Here is a 25,558-nt window from a genome sequence, read left to right on the forward strand (position 1 = left end):
TAATGCATAGATGCATGGTTGAGAGTTTTGGATAATCTCTCTTTCACAGATGCATTTTCATTTTGGTGTGAACATGCAGGTCAGCTATTATACTGGTCTGATTGGAGGTCGCCGGTACAGTCCGAGAAAGTGACAAAGAGGCTGTCGTCACGCACTGTCACACGATGCACTCTCTGCTTCTGTCCGCTATTCTTCCACACGGGGGGGTTCTTTGGATTATGAGGGTCAATAGACTGTAGGAGAGTAAAAATAGTAAGAGTTTATATAATTAAACCATAGTATTATTCACGTTCATCAGGATGTCGAGTGGATATCACTATGAAATTATATACTCTGAATATGCTATAAAAATAACTTGAAAAATCATGTTCACTTGAAAATCCAGTGGATATCACAATAGTTTTTCTATATTACTGGGATGTGATATGTCCCAATCAACTACATAGTACTTAGAGTACCAAAAAACAACTGCATAGTACTTTCAGTACTAAAGAAAAACTTATGAGAGTACCTGGTACACCATGTTTCCAGTCTCAATGTGAACTTTGTAATGGTGCCATGGACAAACTAAACAAGAAAGACCATTGAAGTCCTGTAAAGTAATGATAAATCATGTCTAGTTTCATTGAATTTGGCTAACTGAATTGTATATGAAGTAAAAACAGTTTTATAAAACTTTTAATTTACCTCAATGTCCCCCATAAACAAAGGACCTCCAGCATCTGGAATAAAAAAAAGAATGCTAGGTATAAAAACTTGTATTATACGTCATAGATTTATTCAATGGAGGTACAATGTATTGAAATTTTCTTTAACATTTATTTTTTTCACATCCTTGGGTATGTAGCTAACAGGATGTTGATTTGCATAGCCGTCTATCATATAAATTGTCACTCTTGAGGGCATGCTTCTAAATCCATTTTAACACCACTTTAAAATTTCTTTTAAATACCAGTAAATGAAAACCATACATATAGCACATACGGTAACAAAAACTGTCAAGAGCAAAGAATTTTTCTCCTCTTCTTATGATCACACTGTCTCTGTCTTGTACCTGAAACCTTTTCTTGGAATTTTGGTCAAATTCATCAATTCTGCAAACAAACCATTCCTGAGAAAAAAAATATAATAAATTATAGATTATTTGTATGGTATCATATGATATGAAGATAGACAAAATTAATTTTGTACATATGATATGAGGGTAGAATACACAAAAGGCAGATCTATCAGAAGCATTCTCTTTATTCTACAGAAGGGGACGGGTAGGGGTATTGCATGTCCAGTTCTGTATAGATTAATGGAAAGGGTGGGGGCTCACGGGAAAGAAAAGGGTTGCCTCCCAATGAACCTGTGAATCTTAAACTTGGCTTTACACTAAATATAGTATTAATTTCGAACTTTACTACGGTAAAATTTAATTCTCTCTCTCTCTCTCTCTCTCTCTCTCTCTCTCTGTCTCTGGGGCCTTTTTTTCAGTTTGCCAATTCATATTTCACCTAACATTCATACATATCAACACTACAGAATGAGATACTAGCTATATTACATTAGTATTAAAAGCTCTGATTACCTACCTGTCCTTCTTTCGTCATTTTTGTTTACATGGACAAATAAGAGTTCCCACAAGGGGAATAATTCATGTTAACTACAATGTACACGGTAGATGAATGTGTGCCGTAACTTTTTACTTTTAGCTCGTTTTATCTACAGAAAGACAACCAAGTTTTGTAAGTTTCACTCCTTTGTTATTTCTTTATCAGAAACCATGTATGAATGTCGTTATAATGTTCGTAAAACTTGAAAAAAAGTTTATATTAGATACCGGCCTATACACAAGCAAACTGGAAGTTATACTTTTATCTATTGCAAAACTATTGCATGTTTCGTGAGTATTCAGATTTTCAAGTAACTCAAGTCATTTCTATGTTTAGAACATTGTTATCTATAAATAGCCTATTGTTATTTCACCACAATGCCAAATCGTTGCTCATTCTAACGTTGTACAGTAAGTTGTTATCTTTAGTATTTGTTAACATATACATGTAAGTTTTTATTTCGTATAACACATTAACTATTAAAATCTTTATCTGTCATAATTTGTTCACATATAATTACTCTTTAAAATGTATTGATTTTCAATAATTACCATAATTATTAGTTATCGATTGAGTTGATTGACACATAATCATCGCTGGGAGTCTTCAATTATCAATTTATCACTCATGTTTATAATACCTTAATTACAGCTACTTTGGATATTTAAGGTCGAGTTCTATATAAATATACAGGTAACTCAACATTTTAAGCTGATAAACTGAATAACGCCGAGGTAGGGAATAATATTTTTTAATGCACTTCAAGAACTTTCATAACTTATTATTAATACGACTTATATATTCAATTATTATTACAACCTATTATTGATCAAGCATAGTTGTCATAAAGCCTTCAATGAATAAAACACGCATATAAAGTAGGTTAAGAAAATACCGCTATAATTTGAATTCACATCGAACACGAACAAATTTTTTATTGTTGTTCGTTTGTTTACATTATCTCAACGTTTGAATAATTATGCTTTACACGTTGGAATGACGCATATTATTTGTAAGTCAAAGAATATGTATGATATCGGGCATATTGTTTTAGATCATCTTTCTGGTTTATACATTTCTTTTTTCATTGAAATTGGAGTCTATAAACGATATGTGCAATTTTTCAGCTGCTATGGCGGACGTCTCTGGGCGCATTCCCCACTTCAAGTTTGGTCTTATAGCAGACGTACAATACGCAGATTCAGAAAATGGATTCAATTTTAGCAGAACAAGCGAAAGATTCTACCGTAAATCACTGACGCTGTTGAAGGAAGCCGTTCAACATTGGAAGCAGGCGAAAGTTGATTGCGTTCTACAACTAGGCGACATCATTGACGGTAAATGTCGTCCAGAGAAACAATCTGAAAAATGTCTGCAAAGAGTACTAAATCAATTCAATGAACTTCAGGGGAACGTGTATCATGTATGGGGAAATCACGAACTGTACAATTTCGAGCGGAAGGTTTTGTTGACCTCTGACCTGGCCCCAAGCCCCGGATGTAGCTCCCCACCCGACAGTGCTTACTACTCCGTTGTCCTTCATCCCAAACTCCTCCTAGTGGCCCTGGACTGTTACGAAGTCAGCTTACTAGGGGTGGACAACTCTTACAAATATTACGACCAGGCATGGAAGACTCTGGGTGCCATAAACAAGAACGACACGTGGAACAGTCCAGAGGGTCTGGTTGGCATGGATACGAGGTTCGTGAAGTACAACGGTGGGTGTTCCACGAGACAGGTCCAGTGGCTAGACCAAGAGCTGGCAGAGGCTAGAAGAAAGAAGCAGAATGTTATAGTTATCGGTAACGTCATGAATTTTATTATTTTATTTAACTTGCCATGAAATATTTAAAAAAAAATACATGAAAAAAATAATATGTAAGATTTTTTTTTATCTTTTTAAGATATAACTTGTACAATAACTTAGCGGGTTTTTTTCTGCATCGGTTTACGTGTCTTATACAAAGATTAATTGCCAAATATTGATAGTAACCCTGGATTGCATAAAATACAAATTCTTAACTATGTTTAAAGAGAGCCATTATAAGATATGGTGTACATTTTTCAGGCCACCTCCCTGTGTTGGAAAGCAGCGCGCACGCGGCAAACTTACTATGGAACTTTGACGACGTTTTGCAAGTTCTGAGCTCCCACGAAGACAGCGTATTATGCTATTGTAGCGGCCATGATCATGATGGTGGATACGCTCAAGATAGTGCTGGAATTCACCATATCACATTTGCCGGAGTGATAGAAGCCATCGACAACAACCCGTTTGGTACAGCACATCTCTATGACAGCCAGCTTATGCTCTACGGAAATGGAAATGTACCCGATATATGTATGGACTTGAAGTATCCAATAGGAAGTGGAGACAGTTAATGATGATTTGTTTTATCCAATCAGATACATTTTCAAAGCCACAAGTCAAATTAACTTAACATTTGTATTCAGGGGAAACTAACTCTTTTTACAAAGTATGATTATTTTTACCAAGTGCTGCATGTATTTTTATCAGATTTTTAACATTTTTACGATTGTTCATTCCAATGAGAAAAAATAAACTTAACTCTGTTGTTTCTATAAAAGACTTATTTTACTTCATAAATTTGCGTTTTTGAGCACTCCAACGCTCACATACAAAATATTACGCCATTCCTTATTTCAAGCACTTTGAGCAAAAAAAAAAAAAAATAAAGAGTCGCAATAAAAATTATTTATTGGTCTTGATAAATTCAGTGGCCCTCATCCGGTGCATCAAGCGTTCAATTTCTTTAAGGTGCAAAACCTACCTTTGTTTGCTCAAACCTTGAAAACTGAGTTAACATAATGCCACATAAAATTTTGGAAGGTTCTGACGTAAACAAGACGCACGTTCGTAATTCTACTCCATGGTCACCTATAGCTATAAGTCTCAGCACAGTGTACTACTATTTGATCACGCCCCGACCGAAATTATCACCTCATAATATTATAAGAATGATTCCTTATTCCTTATATTTATATAATTTTAAGCCATCGTACGATTAAATATTTAAATATAAATAAGCAAACCCCACTGGCGCCTCAATTCGGCGTCATTATGATTTGTATTATGGGTTATACAGTACAAAATCGATACGTAGTGAAAGGCAAAGACACTGGAAAATGTAAATATAAGTAGTTGATATCATAAGATGCGCGTTCATTTCGTTGGTCAGTTAGTATCTTTTAAATTTACTCAGTGATTTTGCGTCGCTAACATCAATTGATACATGTAAAATGACTTGCAACTTTCTAGGTTATTGGTTTGATTCCACGTCATATATCGTGTGATGTCATCAAGCCATTCTTACAGTTAGAATGAGCTTAATAAAAAACAATATTCGCGAATAAATAATCCCGTTTACTCTGATCGAAATGAGTGGATATTTGTCGTTGTGTCATCATATGATACTCATATTTGCAAATACATATTTACTTGTACATGTACCAGCCTACAAAAGAGCAAAATGTTCATTTATTTTATGATTTTTATAATGGGTCAAACTATAATACGATGAAACAGTTGCATTATTATAAATACCATAACACGGTTATGTTTATGAACCTGAACAATTTTGCTTTTCAAACAGGAATGCAAGTTAAAAGCAAATCATAATACATACAAAGGGATTACGCCAAACTGAATTTACATGCATTAACATGGTCCACTGACTACAGGATACAAATGACAACTCTACGCATATATTGCAACATATGTTCAACATATGTTTCGAGTAACATAATACATGTATGTTGAACATACGTTGAGCATAGGAATTTTTCACAGTATTTTAAACATATATGTTGGTAAACAAAAATTGTAAACATAAGTTTGAAAAATATGTTAAACATAGGACAGACTAAAAACATAATTATGTTGAACATATATATTTGTAGTAATTATATGTTTAAACTTTTTAATCATATATAATAAGTGACCACTAGATTATCGTTATGTACAAATATACTGAAATCTTTTCAAACTTAACCGCCACTGTTTGTTCTTAAATCGTCGAGTCTTGTCTCAAAAAAGTTCAAAACTTTAGGGTTTAAATTCCAAGCATCAAAACATCCAGCAAGAACGTTTTCAAATAAAAAAAAAAAACGGGTTTTCGCCGCCTTTACAAGCTCTGGAGATTCTTTATTAAATAAGTTGTATTTGATGCGAATTTTCGAGAAATACGATCCCGGAAAGATTTTATCCAGGTGTTCCTTTCCGAGGAAAAAATCTGTCAGAACTTCTTTTTCTAGTGCTGACTTCAAAATTGACCGAAAGTATACCAAAGCCTCGCGGACGCCACTGAGGCGATAACCTGGTGATGTCAGCTTCGTAGGCACGGTTAGCAGAAGGATGCAGTACATGGCGACGGTTTTCAGATGGTATGACGACAGCAGCATTGCCGGCTGGTTTTGGCGCTGTCTCAGCATATGTACCAAGGTTTTCATAACGCGACGCGCCGTTCTGATGTAGCATATTTCCTCGCTGACAACGCATAGATCGAACATGAATCTTTCATATGACGACGAACAACTTCGCCATATGAAATTTTTGTCAGTTTCATCGATATTTTTATTTTCTTTGTTAACCCATTTCATAAGGCCATACCTTGGGAAGATTACAGGTTTGTCTTCATATGATGACAAGGCGGCGCCAGGGATAGATATTTCTTCGTTATCCAGAACAAAGCCAGGAACAAAATCAACGTTTACATATCCAAACACGTTGTCTTCAATTTTCAAGTCCATTGTAGGTGGTCGGGATCCTCTTGTAACGTAATAAGTGTTCGTAGCTATATCTTTTGGAACCAATGACTGAACGTAAAGTGCTTTATCCATTAGAGATTTGAAAACTTGTTCTTGTAAAGGCTTTTTATTAATAAAACATGCTCCGGAATTCATCTCAAACACTCCTGCTTTTTTCAGGCGTGGATACCTATCAATTTGTGCAACATCTTCCGCACGAAGTCGTATCTGACCAGCCAATAATGATCAGAAATGTCTTTCAAACAAGCTTCTTCTAGGACAAGTCCTACGATCCTAATCAGTATCGGAGGACTTGTCCTAGAAGAAGCTTGTTTGAAAGACATTTCTGATCATTATTTGCCTGGTCAGTCCCTCGAAGTGCAAAGGAGCCTGATTTCTAAGTTCGTTCACAATGATTCATAAAACATCATCTGCAACTGAGCAACCTCTTTCCGAGTCCTATTGGGAAAAATCGCATGTATTCCAATCCTTTTAGTAAGTTAGAATTTCAAATTTTGTTCGTTAGAAGCAAAGTGATATTCGGGATACACCCAGCTGTTCGTGTAAAACATGTTCGTGACAGCAGTCATCCTGTAAGTGTGCACACAGTTTTTGATATAGTGTAATAAGAGAAACCTAGAGTTAAACTTCAAATAAGTAATGAAATACGTGTACATCTATATTGTTTACTAAAAAACCTATAAACGATTTATCTCTATGTATAAAAGGTATATAAGCATGTATTTTTTATAGTGTTTTCTGAAAGATGATCGGTATATTTTTTTCCCCAGATAACTTATCAAAAAAAAACCGCTGTAGCAAAGTTTGTAAAAGGTTTAAAGTTCTGTAAGGAAACCTACAGCCATATCATTGGTCCTTTTGTTCCTTATCATTGTGTTGAAAATCTTTTATATAAGAAATGTACCAAGCATATTCACAAACTAATTAATACTAATACAGTAGGCATTTTACCAACATCAATTAGAAGATGGAATTCCACTATTGTAAAAAGAGGATATCATGAATTAATTTTACAGGATGTGTTTAAAATATGTTTCAAGGTCAAAGACTCTTCTATACAATGGTTACAATATAGAACATTACATAGACTTCTTCCAGTTAAAGCTTACTTGAAAAAGCTAAAATTAGTTGATAATGACACATGTACTTTCTGCAAGAGTGAAGTTGAAACCATTGAACATATTTTCACATCTTGTCCCACTGAACTTGCTATCTGGAATATTTTGAGTATGCATATTTACAATACTGTCTCAAAGAGAGTTGGTTTTAATGTAATCAATATATTATTCAGAGAGGCTCCTCTCTCAAAGTCAAATTTAGTCATTAACTTTTTAATTTTATTTACCAAACAGTATATTTTTCAATGTCTTTGTAATAAAAAAAAACCCAAACATTGCTGGACTAATGTGTCATTTACATTTTAGATATGAAATTAAAAGTTGTCTAGCAATTAGAAATTCTTCTTTTTATAAACATATTACAATATGGTCTGAATGGAAAAATCTTTTCTGTATATATACAAGATCTAGAGCAGAAGTAATATAGTTTTTTTCCCTTGATTGTATCAACTTTATAGTATAATTACTTATGATCTATGGTGTGTTTGTGTATGTATGAATGTGAAAAATGTAATTACAAAAAATTGCAAATAAAAAAAAAACTTATCAAAAAACTAATATTAAGGTTGTCCGTCCTTCAGGTTCAAAGTATTTTTTTTCATCATTAAATTCTATTTGTCCTTGAAACTTTTTAAGTGGGATGCAATAAAAAAATTGATCAATGATATACATGCATTTTACATATTTAAGTTATTGCAAAATTTCCAACGATGAATAAAATACAATTTTTACTCATTTTTAAAGTGTTTTCTGAAAGATGATCGGTACATTTTTTTCCCCAGATAACTTAACAAAAAACTAATATCAAGGTTCCCCGTCCTTCAGGTTCAAAGTATTTTTTTTCATCATAAAATGCTATTTGTCCTTGAAACTTTATAAGTGGAATGCAATAAAAAATAATAATTTATTAATGATATACATGGATTTTACAAATTTAAGTTATTGCAAATTTTCCAACGATTAATAAAATGAAATATATATACAAGTTGAGATCAAATTTAAAAAAAAAGTTGTATCGATGCATTGGTGGCTCAAACTCCTTTAGTTATATGAATTCGATCTCAGTGGAACCACAAAGCCAACCATTTCATTGAATAGTAGATCGTAATATTAACACTATACGATTAATTAAAACTGCTAATTGTATATAAAAGGTAAATTTAAGGTACGAATACCAATAATCTGGATAATTTATAGTTATCGAACATGGTTGCGGATCGGAGACCGTTTAGCTTTTGGACACCTTGGAAAGAAATATAAAGGTAGCTTTTCATATGCATTATGTTTTCTGCCCACTAAAATCAAGAATATAAAGTGTTTTCTTGTGTATCCTTTTATGGTCCGAGGCATGTTTGAGGCTTGCTAAGTTTTCTTTTCACTGTCTAGGAACATGAACATAGCACTATTTCATTAGCGATCAGTTAGCTCAAAGGTTATCAGGCTTGTATTTGGTTATATGAGCATTAAAGCAGAAAACATAGGTAAAAAAGGCTAGGCTTGTTAAGAAAACCCACAATTTCATATACGATCGCATTTCGACATGAGATAAGCATGTGTAAAGGTGAGTTAAGATCGGAACCAGAAATCCGTCATTATATGATAAACATTTGAACAACCAAAGGAAAAGATGTGATTTCGCATGATTTTGATTTTTGATTGACAAAGGCAAATGAATCAGAAACAAATCTTGTATATGCGTCATAATTTTGGAGGGCTGACAAACACTCGGTAAATAAATTGCTGAAATGGCGAAATGGTCCTGATCAAAACGGTACAATTTTGTTGACTTCTGACCTGATCCCGAAACCCGGATGTTTTTACTTCTCCGTTGTCCTTCATCCCAAACTCCGCTTAGTGGCGTTGGACTGTTACGAAGTCAGTCTACTTGGGGTAAATAACTCTTAAGGATATTTTTACCAAGCATGAAAGGCTCTTGAAGAACGACACATGGAAGAGTTCAGAGTTTCTGGTTGGGTTGAATACGAGGATAGTAAAGTACAATGGCGGATATTCCACGAGGCAGGTTCACGGGCTTATTCAGGCAAGAGTAATGAACACAATGTCATAGATATCGGCAACTTCATGTATTTTTAATATTCATAAATTAATTCTTAAATAATGTAAATATAAAGATATTACAACACTTAAAGCAATATGAGCTGCGTTTTTCATGTTGATTTTTTTTTTACTAAAATGTACTTTTCTACTAAAATGACAAAAATATCATGGTTCTTAAATTTCGGTTAGCAATATTTTTGTGGAAAAGGCTTTTAAGAAGCATTTTTAGAGCAAAATTGAATTATTGTCGTCCTGTACAAAAATTGATTTGCTATATATTCCTTAGAAGAGAAATATTTCCTTTGACAAAAATTAATGGGTTTTTTTTCAAATATTATTGATCATAAAAGTTCAAGTTATATGCAGACTTATCATACTAGCAGGAGTTTGCAGCAAAATAAAATTCTAAAAAATACAGCTCATATTGCTTTAAAAGGGAAATTAGTAAGGCTGCTAAACTTTGAATGATATTAAACTAGTCTCATATGAAAAGTACTTCTTTTGTTTGGTTTCCATGCCATACCATTCTACATGCACTAGCTTTCCAAATATCCAAAGCTACTCTAGTATGCATAAAATATCATTAATATACTATATTAAATAAACATGAATATGGAAAGTTCTAATGAGAAGATATGTTTAACATTTTTCATTCCACCTCCCGATTTACGAAAGCAGTGCACATGCGTAATTTGATGACGTTTTGCAGGTTTTTCTATCAAAATAGCATGTTATGCTAAAGTAGCGGCTATGATCATGATGGTGAATACGCTCAAGACAATGCAGGAATTCACCAGTTACCTTTGTCGGTATGATAGAAGCAATCGACAGCAATCCGTTCGGTCGATACACCTCTAAGACAATTAACTTATATGCTTTTCAGGAAATGTACCAAATACATGTATATGCATAGACTTAATGTATCAATATAAAATGGAGACAGTTGACAATGATTTGTTTTATCCAATCATATCCTTTTTTCTTAAGGTTGAATGTCGCTCTGATAAGATAGATAACTTCTGTAGAAAATATTCTCACTTTGTTTCTGATAACTCACAATTATTAAGGCATGTAGCAACAAGGGAGGCGGTACTGGACTCCATTTTATGCTGGAAGGGGACAATTATTTAAATTCAAATATTAAAAGAAATTTGAACGGAACGAACTGAACCCCAACTTTTACAGGGGGGGGGGGGGGGGGGGGGGGGGGCAAAAAAGTTAGAAATGTTCTACCAAAAATTACAAGAAATTTAAAGTAATCATATTGATCGAATTTTTATGAGGTAATATCTATACCCCTCCCTCTTCTCCCATCCGCCAATGCATTGCTGTTGTTGTGTTTTTCCATTATACCTAAATTATAGGTACAAATACAGTACACGAACAATACTTGTTTGATGGTTTAGGCCAGAGAATCTTTAGATGGACAATTTTTATTTCTCTCTTAATACCGGTAGCTTGTTCACAAAGGTAAATGAATTATAATTGGGAAAACATATTAAGACAATTGCAAACTCTAGACCTAGTTATCATCATCTGAAACTAATAACATTTCAAATGTTTAAAACTGATTCAAGCTTTTCTATTAAAAAAGAACAGATATGGGAAAACAAAATTTAAAAAAAAAACGAACAACATCACATTTTATTCAAGATAATATATCCCTATATTGAGATTATCATTCATTTGATCCCTTATGTTTTATAACAAAAAGCTCTGATTTGAACTTTTTTCATTCTACAACACATGGATCCATTTACTATTATCTTATCCAAATATAAAAACAGAAAAATTAGAAATTATGGTAATTTATCATATTCTATATGTAAAACCTGTATGTAAAACCTTCAATAGTTCGTGATATAGAAAGATAACTCTTGCTGATTGAAGCAGTTTTTGTTACAAACCTATAAAACAAAGTGCTATTCTGAACTAAAAATCAGCGCTTCACTATGTTTTGTAAGATGATTTGAGATTGTATATAAATAAATATTATTTTGATATGCATTTAATATCATTAACTTTATGTTGCGATGGTGAAATTTAGGTTTTTTTAATCACTATGTCTAATTACCTTCATAACATGATTGCACACATTATCAAATATTGAGAAATCTAGCAGCGCTTCATCACTTTAACTTTGTTTCATTGGAATCTCTTGGTATTAACTTTAATGAAAATCAAAACGAAAATAAAAAAATATATATGGTAAAATTTATAGCAGAGGAATGATACACCTTAAGGTATCTCACTCCTCACGTTTTGATTTCATTTCGCATATGTTAATTATATTTTAAAGGAATATGATTTTATCAATTTAAACCTCACAGAAAGATTATCATTTTATAACAAGAATAGAATTCCTGGGTCCCCCGCCGGTCAAGCAGTATCGACAAAGGCTTATTTAGGAACTTGACCAAGGTATTAGTGGTATAAACATTTGGTATAAATTTAATGAAAATCCGTCAAAATTTGTAGGCATGAGAGCGCTTACAAGGTCAATTTTTTGATAAAACGGAGTCATTATTGTGGTCAAAGTCCCATAACTCCAACAAAAAGTATCGACCAATGCTGATTTTCAAAGTTGACCAAGGTAATAGTGGTATAAACATTTGATATAAATTTAATGAAAATCCATCAAAATTTGTAGGCATGAGAGCGCTTACAAGGTCAATTTTTGGATAAAACGGAGTCATTATTGTGGTCAAAGTCCCATAACTCCAACAAAAAGTATCGACCAATGCTGATTTTCGAACTTGACCAAGGTAATAGTGGTATAAACATTTGGTATAAATTTAATGAAAATCCATCAAAATTTGTAGGCATGAGAGCGCTTACAAAAAAGTGTGACGGACGGACACACGGACGCACGGACGCACGGACACACGGACGCACGGACGGACGCCCGGCATTTCTATGTCCCCGCACCGCGTTGCGGCGGGGGACAATTAGACAACATGCATACAAAAAATCCATTTGAATTCAAGAAACAAATACGTTTTTGGGGGAACTAGTTTCTCGTGCAAAAGGTTTTTTAGTCGAAAATGAGAGAAACAAGCAATTTTATGAATTTTCAATATACTTTTCTTTTAATTATACCTTATACACTATTCACATTTTTAACAATTGTTCTATAGGTTCTGTGTGACTTGTACAAAACTAAATTTTGAGAGAGTTTAGACGTTTAGCATAAAATTATGCAGATGTATAAAAAATGTCTAAATTTTTTAAGCCAAATTTAGCGAGAATTTTACCTTTGAAGCCATATATCTAAAATTTGACATCATTGACTACCTTGTTTTATTATGTCAAAACAACACTGAATACATATCTAGGCAATCTGGATTGACCTTATAAAACTCTTGATATTCAAAATGTTTTTATTTTAAATCAAATTGTAACTATTATAGAAATTCTCTATTTAAGTGCAAAAACGTCACACAAAAATTTATGCTGCTTCGTACAAATTTTTTCTATTCGCTCTATTCAGAGTGACCATTGTACATAATTAAAAACAATATTTCAAGAAAAAGTTGCCTTAATCAAAAATATTGACAACAAATCCTTATCAGGCTAAAATCGCATTTTAGGTGCAAAAAGGTCAAATTAAATTGGCCATAACTCAGAGGGATGAACACTGACCCCCCCCCCCCCATTATAATTGTATTTTTAAGAGTGTTTTGTCTACAGATTTCAATGGTATACTTCTCAAGAAATTCTTGATACAAGAACATTGAGGAGTGGGATATTTTAAGTCAAACATTCAGGGACACTTACTCTTTTTACAACGTATGAATTTTTTTACCTTCCTTCATATATTTGCTGGCTTTTTTGAGCACACCAATGTTTGGATAGAAAATACTAGGTAGAAGGTAACTCCCTTATAGTTAGTGTAAAGCCTTGTGGTCTGACACTGCTTTATTTCTTGATATGCATACATATAGTATATATACTAGTAGACTAGTAAGAAACTGAAAAATAAAAATAAACATACATTTAGAAAGGTTACAATGTGTTTCTAATCCTTTTATGACATATTTGACAACTGTTCATTTTATAAGTATGAAACATTTATGAGTCAAATCTAGCATGACGTTGACTATAATATTTGCTGTACAACCTTACTGAAAATGTTGCTATACAAAGGTTGCTTTGAGTATACAGAAATTGACTAGATAATTGTTACATGAGTAAGATGATAATACTGACAACAAGTCGTACATAAAATATTCGATTGACTATGTAAGACGCGGGAAACCAAATGTGAACCCTAACTCTGTAGCTAACATCCGTTACTAAATTTAGACTAAGATACAAATCACTGAAATCACGTTATGCACAATTAAACACATTTTACAAAAAAGCTACACCGTTATGACACTCGGAATATAACACAGATCAACGAAAAACAGTAATAGTGCAAGACTTACTCTATGCGGGACTATAACAGCATAAAATATATGCAAATTGGAGTGGGCGCCATGCCGTGTAGAACATTACAAATACGGAAATGTTACTAAAATGCAAAATGGTAACGGATTCAATCCGGAATTGAAATTTCTGAAAAATAAAGGGGAACAACTCTATGTTGTAACAATACACTCCCCGTCTGATTTTATCACCCTAAAAAAAAAAAAAACCTTACAATGAAGAAAAAAATTTTCACAGTAAACACTACTTGTATGTAGCAAACAAATGTATAAACTGAACATTATTTTCACACAAAAAACAAGTTTCTGTTATATAGTTCACACTGTCAGCAATGAAATCACTTCCGTCGCCGGTCTGATGTAAAGGCATGGCTTTCCATCCTTAAGAATACGCACTTCGATTTTACGTACCAGACCATCAGAGTTACTCGGGAATATGCGGTTCACGACACCAACAGGCCAATCAGTACGTGCACTTTCTTTGTCGTGGAGTAAAACAACATCTCCTTCTTTAAGGTTGTCTGTCGAAACTAGCCACTTCTGACGAGGCTGCAGGGTGGAAAGGAACTCACTTTTCCAGCGCTTCCAGAAGGTGTTCGCCATGACCTGGACCATTTTCCATTGACTGCGGTACATGTCTTTCACATCAAGATCTTTAAATTCAGTAGGTACTTCCTGGGTCTTTTGTGTCAGCAGCATCTGCGGTGATAGGATGAATGGTGCTTCAACATCACTGGATACAGGTACTAATGGTCTTGAATTCATTATAGCCATGACCTCTGCCATAAAGGTCGTCAACACCTCATGTGTCAGTTTCCCGTGTTTGGTATCCATAAGCATTGCGTCAAGGATGCGACGCGCAATGCCGATCATCCTTTCCCAACTGCCGCCAAAATGTGATGCATGCGGAGGATTAAACTTCCAGACAATGCGCTTGTCCTCCAGAAATGCCCTCATTCTGCTGTCTTCGACATTCACTATGTTCATGTTTAACTCTGAAGCAGCCCCCACAAAGTTTGTTCCTCTATCTGATCTAAATTCTGAAACTGCACCACGCATTGCAATGAACCGTCTCATGGCGTTAATGAATGAGGAAGAGGTCATTTCCTCAATGACCTCAATGTGGACCGCTCTGCTGTACAGACAAGTGAATAATACAGCCCAGCGTTTTGAATGTGCGCTGCCCCCTCTTGTACGTCTTGTGATGATAGTCCAGGGTCCAAACACATCTACCCCTACAAAGGTGAAGGGTGGTGACTTTGTGAGTCGGTCTTTAGGAAGATCTGCCATCTTCTGATTAAGTGGCTTTCCTCTCATCTTGCGGCACGTAACACAATGATGAATGATAGATGACACTAGGCGTTTCCCTCCAGTAATCCATAGTCCTTCACTCCTTATAGCACCTTCTGTAAGATGACGCCCTTGATGGTAAATTTTCTCATGATGATGGCGAACTAATAGCCGAGCGATATGACTCTGGCCAGGTATCAGGATAGGTGTCTTTTCACAGACAGGTAAGTCACATATATTGATACGTCCACCAACTCGCAGCAAGCCATCATCTAGGTATGGAGACAAAGCTAGAATTGTGCTGTCTCTTGGCAGTGGTCTACCAGCATGTAATGCATTTATTTCTTTCTGATAAAACTGTTTTTGAGTCTCTTTGATGATCAACAATTCTGAATCTAGACGAGATATTTCATTTCCTTTCTTACTGAGTCTTCTCTTGATAAGTGTTATGGCACGCACTAGACTCGACCAACTCCCAAAGCGGTTAAAGCGAGAAATGCCTAAAGTTGACTTGGATGATATGGTCTTTAGAGTCACTATCTCTGCCCGTATCTCTGTATCTTTATCTGGATCTACCAAAAAGAACTTCTCATTATTGGGATTTCTTAAGTTTCCTCTGAGGAAGTCTGGCCCATTTAACCATAAACTATCACAAAGTTGTTCTGGCAAAAGTCCACGAGTTCCCTGGTCCGCCGGGTTTTCTTCTGTAGCTACATAATTCCACTGATGTGGAGAGGAACTCTTTCGTATCCTGGATACACGGTTGCATACATAAACATAGAACCGTCTGCGTTCATTGGATAGATACCCCAGTACCACTTTGCTGTCAGAGTAATACTTGATGTCCTCTAAAGGAAGGTCGAGCTCCCTAGATAGCATCTCCCCAAGCTCTACAGCTAGGACTGCCGCACAAAGCTCCAATCTTGGAATCGTATGTCCACTTTTTGGTGCAACTTTACATTTCCCAAATACGAAACCTACGGATATCTTCTCTGAAGTCACACCCCGAAGGTAGGCACAGGCACTCACTGCCTTTTCAGAGGCATCGCAAAAGATGTGAAGTGTCTTGTGGACGCACATTTGGTATGATACAGAAAGTAGCCACCGTGGAATATGCACACCATTAAGTCTTTTGAGTTGTTCTAACCAAAGTTTCCATGCACCCATGATAGTTGTAGGTAAGGGATCATCCCAACTTTCAATCCCAGTGAAAGCTTGTCTCATGATGAATCGTCCATTTAGAATAATGGGCGCAATGAAGCCGAGTGGATCAAATAAACCATTTACAGTTGACAGCAATCCTCTCTTGGTGAATGGCTTCAGCTCCTCCGAGGCTTTGTAGATGAAGGTATCTGTAGCAAGGTCCCAACTCAAACCTAAGCTGTGGTGTATAGGCAGATCATCTCGATCTAGATCAAGCTGTTCCATGGATTTTGCTAGATCTGCAGTTGAAAACTGTTGCATGACTTCTTCACTATTCGATGCAATCTTGTGGAGTTTCAAATTTCCACCTTCCAGGAGTGTCTTCTGTGTTTGCTTTAGAACATTAACTGCTTCACTCACACTGGGAAATGATGCCAAACCATCATCAACATAAAAATTTCTGGTAACAAACTGTTTCACCACTTCACTACAGTCATCTCTTACACAACGTCGAAGGCCGTATGTGGCAACTGCTGGGGAGGGTCTGTTGCCAAACACATGAACGCACATTCGGTACTCTAGAAGTTCTTGCGCTGGGTCGTTGTTTTGATGCCAGAAGAAACGGAGGTAATCTCGGTGAGGTTCTGCCACACGAAAACAGAAAAACATTTGCTGAATGTCTGCAATCACGGCTATGGGCTCCTTCCTGAATCTCATGAGCACTCCATCAAGACGATTCATTAAGTCTGGTCCCAACATCAACACATCATTCAAGGAAATGCCATCGTGTTTGCAGGAAGAGTCGAATACCACTCGTATTTTGTCCTTCTTCTTAGGGTGGTACACCCCAAATATGGGCAAGTACCAGCACTCCTGTCCGGGTTGAACAGGAGGCGCAATCTCGGCATGACCAGAGTCAAAGATGCCCTGCATGAAACTCACAAAGTGTTCTTGTTTTGTTGTGTTCCGACGAAGGCTCCCTTGAAGCATGAGTGCTCGTTTCAATGCCATTGATCTGTTGTTTGGCAAGATTTCTCTGGTTTCCCGGAAAGGTAGCGGAGCAGTCCAATTTCCGGTTGAATTTTTGGTGAAGGCTTTATCCATCAGTTCAATGAATTGGTTATCTTCAATAGATTGTCCTAAATCATTGTCGTTTGCTTGGCGTCTGAAAATGGGATCATCATCTAATTTGAGTGATATATTGTATTCACATTTGTCAAATACACTAACTCTGCCACTTTGATGCACAGTCGTCTTCAAGACGTTCACACTAGCAGGTGGATGGAGGTTTCCAAGACAAACGTTTCCGATGAGAACCCATCCCAGGGCTAGCTTCTGGGCAAAAGGAGTTCCTTGTGGTCCTGTACGTTGATCTTCAATGTGGTGAGCCTCTGGTAGATCTCGACCAATCAACAGTAGAACTTGTGCTGTTTGGTTAAGCGGAGGAATATCTACCCCACTAAGGTGTGAATGAAATTTAACAATATCTGGTGTTGGAATTTCACTTTCCTCCTCTGGAATTTGTTCGCACTCTGTAACCCGTGGCAGCAGTAATCTACAGGAACCATTGTTTGACTCCACCACTAGTCCAGAAGCCTGCCTCCCACTTCGTTGAAAGGTGCCGGCACATGACTTCAACGAGTATGTTGTAACTGAAGACATTGGAATATCTAAAGCATCAAACAATTCAGTTCTGGCAAGTGTATGGGTACTCTGATCGTCTATCAATGCGTATACACTCAGTGATTTTTCAGGCTGATTCACGGGATATACTCTGACTAGAATAGTCTTGGAACAAGACCTCCCTGTAAAGTCTTTGCCACACAGTTCTGTACAACATGAACTCAGGTTAGTCCTGGATTCCTCCCCGTCATAATGTGATCTGGGTGTACAGTCTGACTTGTTGGATTCCTCCCCGCCATAATGTGACCTACGTGTAACACCTGGTCTCTTGGTGGACATGTCACTGACGTGTAGTGCTGCAGGATGATTTCTGTTTCCACAAATATCACATTTCACAAATGCACTACAACCTGTATAAGTGTGTGTGGTTGAATCACAACATTTAAAACAGAAGTTGTAGTCTTTCAGAAGTTTCTTACGTTCGTTAAGAGTCAGCTTTTGGAATGTCTTACACTGATTGAGCTTATGCCGGGACACGTGTAAAAAACAGTTGTTTCCCATGTTGATATTGGAATCTTCTTGCGATGTGTTTACAGCTGTTTTCTTCACCTGAACATTGTTTTTCTTAAAAGAGTCTCTGTGTCGGAAATCATTCACAAAGTTTGAACGATTTGAACAGTTGGTACTGGTTTCGCATGTTGCTTGATAATTAAAGCTGGGATCATTCCGGATACGGCTCATTTCAGTCACGAATTGTACAAGGTAGGTAAATGGTGGGTATGTCACCCCGTTTTGTAAATTGTAATTGGTTGCACGTGTCGTCCACTTCTCCTGCAAGTTAATTGGAAGTTTTGCAACAATTGGGCGCATGCCAGTGGACGAATCTAGATATGCAAGGGATCGGTTGAGGGTAGGATCCTCCATCCGCAGCTGCACTTCACTTAACAAATCTGCCAATTCAAATAGTTTCTTGCTGTCCTTACCGGTCAATTTTGGGAATTCTGACAATCTTGATTTTATAGATGATTCAAGTAGGACTGGGCTTCCATATCGGTCATCCAAGCGACTCCACAACTTCTCTAGAGCTTTCTGTGGGTTGTTTAGATTAGCAGTTCGTATGCTCACAGCATGTTTTCTAGAGTCAGGTCCCAGGTAGTGGATCAGTAAATTCAGTTCTTCTCTTGGATTGGCATTCAATTCTTGGGTAAGTACCTCAAAGCTATCCTTCCATGACTGATAAGTTTCAGGACGATCATCAAAGGTGACCAATGACCAACGCAGAAGATCTTTCTTATTCATGTAGTTAGCAAACTCGCTGAGTAATGCAGGTTGTGGTGCTTCCGGCTGTGAAGGTTGTGATGGCTGCGATGATGCTGGTTGTGATGATTTTACTTGTGATAGTTTCGGCTGTGCAGGGCTACTGTGGTTTGTTGGCTGAAAGGTAGGAGCATATGCGTTTAACGAACTTGTGATTGGTGGTCGAGTTGGTTCTGTGGATGGCCTAACTTGATCTTCACGCTTAGTACACGTCTTAGTAGTTGCACCAGTCTTGGTGTCAGTGTGCTGTTGTACACTGAACACAGGAGGAACACTTCCTGTTTGTGTGTCGGTGTTGTCATTCTCCATAAGTTGAGAACAAAAGTATTTGGTGAGAATATCACTGTTGTTGTTATCATCACACACGGAGTCTTCATCCCAGAGATCTAATTCCTCTTTCATTCCAAGGTACTCCGCATCGGCTACAGCAGCTTCTTTTCTGACTGACAGAACGTCCATCTTTGCCTTTAACATAGCTTCTTGTTCTGCAAACATAAGTTTTACTTTGGCTGCTTCTCGCTTAGCTCGTTGTCGTCCGAGGAGAGATGCCACACTTGATGACTTGCTTGAAGATCTTGCAGATTTAAAGCTGTTGGATTTTGTTTTTGGTTCGCGAACTCTGTGAACACTATCCATTTTCTTAACAAATTGTTCTACACGTTGAGCATATGTGGCTTTAATGAGCGTAAGACCTGCCTGTTCGCGTGCACTGTCGTCTGTGTTGTGTCTGATGAGGAAGTTCAGAAAATCAGAACTTAAATTTTCATATGTCTTATAGACTTCAAATAAACGTTTTGATAGTAGTTCAATATCTGTTTCCTCACATATAGTTGTGTTAAGTAAACTGTCAAGATCTTTTCCAACTCTTGTTAGTTTTGCTGATAGATGGTCCACTCGAGACTGATAAAACATCAATCCTTTTTCGGACAAGGTTCTGTGTTCTCTTGTTGTCACCCCTTCACATGTGTCTGTAAGCTCTTGCTCTTGCTCCATGGACTGTGGAGTGGACATGGTAGGTGTTAAGTCATCCTCTGTTGGCTGTGACATTATGCTGAATTGCACCAGATTTCTTACTGTAAAGCCTTGTGGTCTGACACTGCTTTATTTCTTGATATGCATACATATAGTATATATACTAGTAGACTAGTAAGAAACTGAAAAATAAAAATAAACATACATTTAGAAAGGTTACAATGTGTTTCTAATCCTTTTATGACATATTTGACAACTGTTCATTTTATAAGTATGAAACATTTATGAGTCAAATCTAGCATGACGTTGACTATAATATTTGCTGTACAACCTTACTGAAAATGTTGCTATACAAAGGTTGCTTTGAGTATACAGAAATTGACTAGATAATTGTTACATGAGTAAGATGATAATACTGACAACAAGTCGTACATAAAATATTCGATTGACTATGTAAGACGCGGGAAACCAAATGTGAACCCTAACTCTGTAGCTAACATCCGTTACTAAATTTAGACTAAGATACAAATCACTGAAATCACGTTATGCACAATTAAACACATTTTACAAAAAAGCTACACCGTTATGACACTCGGAATATAACACAGATCAACGAAAAACAGTAATAGTGCAAGACTTACTCTATGCGGGACTATAACAGCATAAAATATATGCAAATTGGAGTGGGCGCCATGCCGTGTAGAACATTACAAATACGGAAATGTTACTAAAATGCAAAATGGTAACGGATTCAATCCGGAATTGAAATTTCTGAAAAATAAAGGGGAACAACTCTATGTTGTAACAATACAGTTAGCCAATTACTTATTTCGAGCACACCGTGCAAGACAAGACAGAAGAGAACTCGCAGTAATTATCATTTATAAGTCTTTGTAAAGTCAGCGGGCTTCAGCCAGTGTATTAAGCGTTCAATATCTAGCTAAAACTTTCTTTGCTCAGTTAGAGTAAATAAAATGTCCCATAACTTAAGTTGCTTCTGACTTCAACAAGACATACGTTCATATTTCTATATTGTGGTCATATATAAGTTGCAGACCACTGAATGGCATATACATGTATATTTTTTTGTAAGTAGGTTGCCCGTTTTGTTAGTCTTTAAAACTTACTGAATTTGCGTCATAATCAACTTTGGAAACCCGTAAAATCACATGCAACCTTCTAGATTATTAATTTGATTTTACGTCATATATCATGTAATTTATCTACTCCTTCTTGCATAGAGTTATGACGTTAAGATAACACTAGAAAATAACCTCGTTTACTGTAATCGAAATGAGCAGATCTTTATCGTTGTGTTATCTTATGATATTTACATTTGTTAATATAAATTTCCTTATACGAGCCTACTGAAGATTTTTTATGAAGTTTCTGATGGGTCAAAATGTAATACACAGTGTATTAAAAAAAAATAGTTGACAGTTGCAGGACACGTATCATAACATGATTATGTTAATAATCCGGAACGTTTTTATTTTCTCAAACTTAAATAATGCTAAAGTTAATAAGTTAAAAATCATTTTTTGATTGAACTTTATTCAAATTATTATTTAGGACATTGTTTACTCAGGGTTTGAGTTCTCAAATCCGGATTGTTAAAAAAGTTCAATTTCATGAGTAGAATTTGTTCTAAATACAAAAAGTAATTATGAAATGAATTATTATTGACATACCAATCGATATTTTTGCTAAAGTATGGAATTAAGCTATGACAAAGTTTGACTTTTAGCAAAACAGAGGAAATTCGGACTAAATTTTTCAGATTTTGTTTTCCACTGAAATATTTTTGGTAGTACTATAATATTTAAAGTTAAGATTTTATTTGTTAGTCAACATAATTTTGCATATTTTCTATTGGTTTTATCTTGCTTTTTCGTTTTGATAATCGTATGGCACACACTACAAAAATATTGAAAAATGATAAAAGACACCATATCTCAAAATTTTGATCATTGACCTCATATAAGTTTTATGCCAGCAAAGAGAGGTCAATATACTTAGTTTAATACTATAAATGCTTAAGCATTATCATCATCCATTTTTTGTTATATTGAATCAAAAATGGGTAGTAATTTGAAAACTGATAGAGGAAATTCAGTCTAGAATATCTATAAAAATTGTGAATGAAAACTTAATGCTTTGGACCTATTTAATGTCACTACCATTCATAAACTGTATTTCATTTGTCAAAGATTTATAAGCAATTTGTATTCTTTTCACAATTAAGAAAATCTCAATCATAGTGGAAAATTTTAATGGATTTTTTTTAAATTTTCAAAAAATATTCAATGGCCATTAACTCAAAAAGTAGATCATTGACCTAATTTTTTTTTAAAGTGAAGAAAAACACTACCATGTAAGGTCAATAACACAAAATAGTTGATTTTTCTTTATCATTAGTGGAATTTTTTTTCATTCTGAATAAACGTCATCCTTAATACATTCAAAGTGAATACTCCAAATTGAATGTAAATCATTATAGTCCATTGATCACCTGATATGACAAACAACTCTAGCAGGGGACATTGAATATATTTCCTTCTTGAAATTTTTTCTCTGTTGATACTATTGATATTATTTATATTATTATTTATTATCATTTATATGATTTATATTCTTTACTGAGTATATCACTTATTGATAAAAAGTTCAGCATACAATAAAACCTATTTGTAGCATACGTTTTTTTTCTTTTCACCAAACTTTTCTTAACACTGACTTATCAATAAGTGATCCAGTGACTAATGTTATATACGTATATATTACCAGCTTATAAGTTATGACTGCAGTCTGTTCAAACACTCAATTCATTTTACAATATAAGAATTCTGTCTCTAAAAAAGTTGACAACTGTTAGGTCTAAATTCGCGGTATCAAAACATTCAGCAAGAACTTTTTTAAATACAGGAAAACTGAATATCGCCATGTTTACGAGTTCCGGAGTTTCTTTATCAAATAAGTTGTATTTGATGCGAATTTTCGAGAAATATGATCCCGGAAATATTTTATCCAGGTGTTCATTTCCGAGGAAAAAATCTGGCAGAACTTTTTTCTCCAGTGCTGACTCCAAAAATAACAGAAAGTATCCCAAAGCCTCGTGGACCCCGCTGAGGCGATAACCCGGTAACCTCGGGTTTGTAGGTACGGTCAACAGAAGGATGCAGTACATGGCAACGGTCTTCAAATGATAGGAGGACAGCAGAACTGCTGCTTGATTTTGATGCTGTTTTAGAATCTTTACAAGAGTTTTCATGATGCTACACGCTGTTCTGATGTAGAGTCTTTCCTCGCTGACTTCGCATAGGTCGAACATGAATTTCTCATATGACGATGAACAACTTCGCCATATCAAATTTCGGTCATTCTCATCGATGCATTGGTTTTCTTTCTCTTTGTTAACCCATTTCATAAGACCAAATCTTTGAAAGATAAAAGGTGTGTCGAGGAATAGATATTATTTCGGTGTCCAGAACAAGTGCAGGAACAAAATCCACGTTTGCACATCCCAAAATGTCGTGCTGGATATTCAATTCGATTGTTGGGGGTCTGGATCCTCTTTTAACGTAATAAATGTTTGAAGTGTCCAAAGGTTTTGGAGCCAATGACTGAACATAAAATGCTTTATCCATTAGAGATTTGAAAACTTGTTCTTGTAAAGCCTTTGCATTGATGAAACATATTCCGGAATTCATCTCAAACACTCCTGCCTTTTTCAGGCTTGGATACCTATCAATTTGTGCAACATTTTCCACACGAAGTCGTATCTGACCAGGCAAATAATGATCAGAGATGTCTCGCAGGCGAACTTCTTGTAGGACAAGTCCTTTGATTGTAAACGGTATAACGGCATCAAACTCATCAGGTGCTATGATTTTCATTCCCTGTCTTGCACTTGCCTGTCGAATAAAGTCGCTCTGAATCTCTAGCCCCTCGAAATGCAATCGAGCCTGATTTCTAAGATCGTTCAGAATTATACTTAACACATCATCTGCAATGAAACAACCTCTTTTCCAGTCATCATGGGAAAAATTCCAAATACCAATCCTCTCACAAATTTCAAATTTCAAACTTTGTTCGTTAGAAGCAAAGTGATCTTCAGGATACACCCAATTGTTGTGTGTGCTAGAAGCCATCTTGCACACATATAGTTGTAGACCCTTTTGAAAAAGAAAGTGAAAGTGAACAGAAATGCATGCAGTTTTAACGTTTATCAAAAACATCAACATGTAAATGATTACTTGCTATCTTAGGTAAACATGCATATTTTGAATATGTTTTCCGAAATTCGTTTTATAATGGGTAATCGATATTTGTTTTTCTAAATAAAGTTATCAGTAGACAAATATTAGGCACAGTCATCTGAGTTATTTATTTATTTCTTGATAAAAATAAAATGACACTTAACTTATCATACACAAGGTTGATTAGGTAGGGGTATATTTTTTTTTTTGTATCATGAGAAAAATGTATAACATCTGGTATCTAGGGCATTTACACTATATAGTACTTAAAAGCAAAAATATTTTTTAAATGCATTATGCAAACAAAAAAAATATCTAAACTATTACTAGCATTGTTTATTTTTACCCTGTCTCTCCTGAGTGGTTTTGAAGCTGCTTCAGAATTTGCAATTAAATACATGTAAACTCTTTCCAGCTCATATTGGAAAAAAAATCTTAGGTAATCCGATCATCTCACAAAGCTGAATTTCAAATTATGTCCATGACAGCTATAATACGCTAATAAACTATAACCATGACTATTTAAAGGTGTTACACCGCAATTTACCAATGATAATCTGTCTACAAATAAACGTTAAAAATTATAGTTAAAACTGTTAATTATCGTTTTACAAATCATAGTTTCACAAACCGTTAACCTATATTGAACAGATAAACTGTGTTTTGCTATCACTATTCATTGTTTTCATTGTTAATTGCATTTTTTTATTCAGGTAAATATATCACAGAATGCCATGATTACACAAAAAAAAAATCTTAGGTAATCCGATCATCTCACAAAGCTGAATTTCAAATTATGTCCATGACAGCTATAATACGCTAATAAACTATAAACCATGACTATTTAAAGGTGTTACACCGCAATTTACCAATGATAATCTGTCTACAAATAAACGTTAAAAATTATAGTTAAAACTGTTAATTATCGTTTTACAAATCATAGTTTCACAAACCGTTAACCT

General features: G+C 35.3%; 3 protein-coding genes across 7 annotated transcripts; 1 reads left to right on the plus strand and 2 right to left on the minus strand.

Moving 5' to 3' along the window:
- Positions 1-80: 80 nt before the first annotated feature.
- LOC105341088 (Rieske domain-containing protein) lies at positions 81-1,669 on the minus strand. Its single transcript, XM_011447396.4, has 5 exons — positions 1,578-1,669; positions 985-1,111; positions 688-722; positions 512-592; positions 81-233 (listed from the first exon to the last, which is right to left on the minus strand). Exons 1-5 carry the CDS (start codon positions 1,593-1,595, stop codon positions 81-83), a joined length of 414 nt encoding a protein of 137 aa, XP_011445698.3. The 5' UTR covers positions 1,596-1,669.
- LOC105341087 (manganese-dependent ADP-ribose/CDP-alcohol diphosphatase) lies at positions 1,606-4,186 on the plus strand. 5 transcript variants are annotated; one of them, XM_066066799.1, is made up of 4 exons: positions 1,650-1,730; positions 2,250-2,291; positions 2,726-3,400; positions 3,667-4,186. In XM_066066799.1, the coding sequence occupies exons 3-4, from the start codon at positions 2,731-2,733 to the stop codon at positions 3,978-3,980; spliced, it is 984 nt and encodes a 327-aa protein (XP_065922871.1). In that variant the 5' UTR covers positions 1,650-1,730; positions 2,250-2,291; positions 2,726-2,730; the 3' UTR covers positions 3,981-4,186. The 5 variants fall into 5 exon arrangements, with proteins under 5 accessions (XP_011445692.3, XP_065922871.1, XP_065922870.1 ...); XM_011447390.4 differs by lacking the exon at positions 2,250-2,291 and having other exon boundaries at positions 1,606-1,730; XM_066066798.1 differs by lacking the exons at positions 1,650-1,730; positions 2,250-2,291 and adding an exon at positions 1,867-1,888.
- A 10,124-nt stretch (positions 4,187-14,310) lies between these two features.
- Positions 14,311-21,147, minus strand: LOC117682038 (uncharacterized). The gene is made up of 2 exons (XM_066067670.1): positions 20,979-21,147; positions 14,311-20,519 (listed from the first exon to the last, which is right to left on the minus strand). The coding sequence occupies exon 2, from the start codon at positions 20,410-20,412 to the stop codon at positions 14,311-14,313; it is 6,102 nt and encodes a 2,033-aa protein (XP_065923742.1). The 5' UTR covers positions 20,413-20,519; positions 20,979-21,147.
- Positions 21,148-25,558: the final 4,411 nt, after the last annotated feature.

This window comes from Magallana gigas, chromosome 7, assembly GCF_963853765.1.
Source record: "Magallana gigas chromosome 7, xbMagGiga1.1, whole genome shotgun sequence".
NCBI lineage: Eukaryota > Metazoa > Mollusca > Bivalvia > Ostreida > Ostreidae > Magallana > Magallana gigas.